General features: G+C 35.0%; 1 protein-coding gene across 1 annotated transcript; it reads left to right on the forward strand.

Annotated features, from left to right (window-relative positions):
- Positions 1-1,895: 1,895 nt before the first annotated feature.
- Positions 1,896-2,815, forward strand: ripply2 (ripply transcriptional repressor 2). The gene is made up of 3 exons (XM_059357188.1): positions 1,896-2,250; positions 2,348-2,412; positions 2,507-2,815. Exons 1-3 carry the CDS (start codon positions 2,134-2,136, stop codon positions 2,667-2,669), a joined length of 345 nt encoding a protein of 114 aa, XP_059213171.1. The 5' UTR covers positions 1,896-2,133; the 3' UTR covers positions 2,670-2,815.
- The last annotated feature ends 1,463 nt before the right edge of the window (positions 2,816-4,278 follow it).

The raw sequence follows: 4,278 nt of genomic DNA on the forward strand, positions 1-4,278 counted from the left end.
CGTCATATTATATAACAATATAACGCACTCTGTTTAACGCCTAATCACGTTTGCCATATGAAAGTCACTTTTTATGATGCGCATAATTAAACTTGTTTATTCTTAGTAATGATGATTTTAAGCAATAAAGCCTCGTTGATTAGCCCTGATAGATAGATAGATAGATAGAGAGAGAGAGAGAGAGAGAGAGGGATAGATAGATAGACAGACAGATAGATAGATAGATAGAGAGAGAGAGAGAAAGAGAGAGGGATAGATAGATAGATGGATAGATAGATGGATGGATAGATAGATAGATAGATAGATAGAGAGAGAGAGAGAGAGATAGATAGATAGATAGATAGATAGATAGATAGATAGATAGATAGATAGATAGATAGATAGAGAGAGAGAGAGAGAGAGAGAGAGAGAGAGAGAGAGATAGAGAGAGATAGATAGATAGATAGATAGATAGATAGATAGATAGATAGATAGATAGATAGATAGATAGATAGATAGATAGATAGATAGATAGATCATAAGACATAGACATAAAAAAATAATTTTGGGCCCTGTAATTATTATTATTTCAATGATCTATATAAATTCTACAAAGAAATACAAATTCAGTGCTTTTACTTTAAAATAGCAGTTTTTCATGTAGTGCATTACTGAGTGATTGTTTGTTATTATGTGTCCTCAGTTTTGTCTGTAAATTGAATCATTCGTTCCAAGTAATATTCAGTAAGTAAGTTAATTAGCTTAATTAGTTAATATTTACAAGTAAAATGTAATTGGGAGACATCAGTGAATCTGCAATTTTCTTGTGTATTTTCATAAAAAATAAGTGGTTCTATTAAATAAATATTACTTAGAAACAGCCTGAGTAAAGATTACAAACACTTTCTGTGTGGAAAAACTTGGCTAACTTTTTTAAAGTAAACGTCACTCTTTTTTTTTCAGTGTAGATAGATAGATAGATAGATAGATAGGTAGATAGATAGATAGATAGATAGGTAGATAGGTAGATAGATAGATAGATAGATAGATAGATAGATAGATAGATAGATAGTCAAGTATCCAGTAGCAGCATGCAAACTTACATTGAACATACACTGTGCAGACATTAAATTTAAACTTAACCTATAACACAGTAGCCATAAATAACATTTAATATACATCCAGGGCAATTAAACATTTTCAGGAAGTAAAATAATATGCAGATAAATTAAGAATGTGCAGAGAAATTAAACATTTGCAGAGACGTCCAGAAAACTAGTCTCTACTGAGAGCTGCTGTATAGTCTGAAGGCATATTTGCATTATAAAAACTTTGGAATATACACTACTGGTCAAAAGTTTTAGAACACACCAACTTGATGGTGAAAATGAAAATGATGCAGTTTAATGTCTCAGTGTACTCTGAAATGAATGCACATTTGCAACATTTAAAATTCTTTATTGACCATGATAGTGTTTTGAAAGTAAAAAAAAGATTAAAAATCACATTTTATGTTGACTAAAGGACTAAAAAAAGACACAAAATGACTAAAAAAGACACCAAAAGACACAAAATGACTAAAAAAAAGACACAAAATGACCAAAAAAGACACAAAATGACTTACAAAGACATGAAAAGAATTCAAAAATGGACAAAATAGCCCAAGACTCCATAGAGTTAAGTTGTTAACCCATTTCTTGTTCCCTGAAAAAGGCCTACTTGTATAATTCTGAAATGTACATTATTTTCCAGTTTTGGTTAAGCTTACCTTTTTTTATTTACCTCTGGCAGTTCACCACTTACCTTTGGACCCTTTCAAGCTGTTCATTTGACTTGAACTAGTTGAATTTCAATAAAAAACTGGAAAAATTGGGGTGTTCTAAAACTTTTGACCGGTAGTGTATGTGAAATATGCCGATCGCTTATGAGATTATTTGTATTCCACATTTGATATTAAGTAAGAAAGTGGCCATATGGCAGGAGTTTGCTGAAGTGTGACTTCACACCTGGACACTGTGGCGCATGGAGACACTTGGGGACGCGTGAAAGCGCAATTTGGCCCCGGCTGACTGGGTCCTGATAAATAGGAGCTTCCTGCCTTCAGAGCTCACATCCTCTGAGGACTTTACACAGGACGGACCACAACAAGGAACCATGGAGAATTTCCCTCACAAAGCTGGATTACCTTCTGTTTTAACTGGAGGGAATGCTTCTCAGCAGCCTGGTCATTTGTGGAGACCGTGGACTGGAAACAAAACTGGGGCACATCAGGTAAATCCACATGACTTCATTTGAGTTTTTAAGGTCAAAGGTGCGTTTTTGACAGGATAAAAAGCTAAAACAATGTCGCTTTTCTCTAAACTTCCAGGCTAATCATGGAGACCTTTCTGCAGCGCAGCACCCCAAACCTCCTCAGTTCATTCACCCAGTAAAGTAAGTAGACTTTGTGTTGTTTTTTTCCAAATGATCTGTATTTTTTTCTCTGCAAGTATCTCTTATTCACTAACTCCTCTCTCTCCCTTTAAAGGTTATACTGGCCGAAATCCAGATGTTTCGATTATCTGTACCAGGACGCAGAAGCTCTCCTGCGCAACTATCCGGTCCAAGCGACCATCTGTCTTTACGCAGACTCCAGCAGCGAGGAAGACAGCGATGATGAAGAGGAGGAAATGGAAAAGGAGCTCAACTAAATGTGCCTCTTTCTCTCTCAAGCCTTTAACAACCAACTGCTGCATAATGTGATAATATATTTCTTTTAACTTATTACTGTAAATACATGTAAATAGACACTTTTCCACGTTTTACAAGAATGTAAAAGCTTAACTTATTCCTTTAACATTTCTACCTCTTTTGTACTTTGTTAAGAATTGCAATTAAATGCATATGAATTCATGTCGTTGTCTTGGGATTCATTATTTATTAGAATCAGGGGGGAAAAATCCTTGAAATGTTGTTTTGACATCAGTTTTCATGGTTACTTTTGTGCGTAACGTGCATTTGACTCTCGTTTGAGCATTTCTTTCATATGATATCAACATAATTTCCCTCATAATTATTTCTTGGGGCTCAGAGACACGTGTGGTAGTAGCTTTAGAAGTTGATCTGACACCTCTGTTCCCGTGGACAGGTGCAAGGTGGTAGAAACAGGCTGTTTCCTGCACAGTGTCGCCTCTGGCGCGGAAACTGAGCGACACGTGGAAAGTGTCGCGAGGGTGTCAGGATAAAGAGCATAAAGATAAATAAAGATCATAAAGATCTGCTCTGAGATAGTCAAAGCAGAATCATTGGTGGATTAAACTGCAGTTTAGACAAAAAAAATACTGGCACATACAAAGAAAACTCACTTGAGTTTCATGGTGATATCTATTGGTTACAAATGTTCGCCTTGACTTACAATATGTATCTTTAACCCTTTATCGGGCGAAGAAATATGTTTGGTAACTTCACAGGATATCAAAATGGGGTCCCCATGTAATATTTTGAGAAGAAAGTTGCAAATTTACTAGATTAAAATGGCAAATCTGCGAGAAAAAAAGTCGCAGATTTACGAGAAAAAAGTGGGAAAAAACAACTTTTTTCTCACATATTCACCACTTTAAATCTCATAATATATATCGTATCGTATGTTTTTTTTTACACATTCTTGCTGTATGTAATATCCTCCAATATTCTCTAGGGTTGAAATTTAGAATTTGCAAGTATTCCAATGAGTGCCCTATTAAGGGTTAAAGGCCTTTTTATACAATCAAAATGTGTTTGTTTTTCTAACAGGAGTCAGAAAGTTCTTACATACATTCCAGTTTCATTCCTTTCTATATTCTGAAGGTTTTTGCAGAGTTCATGTATTATTCATATCCAGATTTTAAGAGCATTTATTGCTGAAACATTTTTCATTTTCATTTTTTCCTTTATTCATTTCTGGAGGAATCATTGAGGGCAATCCCTCATTTACAATGATGGGGAGAGTTCAGAGAAAACATATGCAAAAACATTAAAAACAGTTACAGTGAATGGCAGAGTAATTTATTATCATAGTTTTGAACTGGCCCATAGTTATAATGGTGTTGAGTTTAAGTGAATGTTGTAAGATGTTCCAGGTAGATTTTTCCAAATTCAGTATTAGTCCGGGGAACATTGAACATTAATCACTAGAGCGTGTTGGATAATTACTATGTGACCAGTTTAATAAAGTGCTGAGGTATGGTGGCATGTCGCCTATCAAGACTTTATAAATGAAGAGGAACCAATGCATGTCTCCTCTGATAGATAAAGGTCCCATCCCACCTTGTTGTATAGGAG

The sequence above is a fragment of the Centropristis striata genome, chromosome 18, assembly GCF_030273125.1.
Source record: "Centropristis striata isolate RG_2023a ecotype Rhode Island chromosome 18, C.striata_1.0, whole genome shotgun sequence".
NCBI lineage: Eukaryota > Metazoa > Chordata > Actinopteri > Perciformes > Serranidae > Centropristis > Centropristis striata.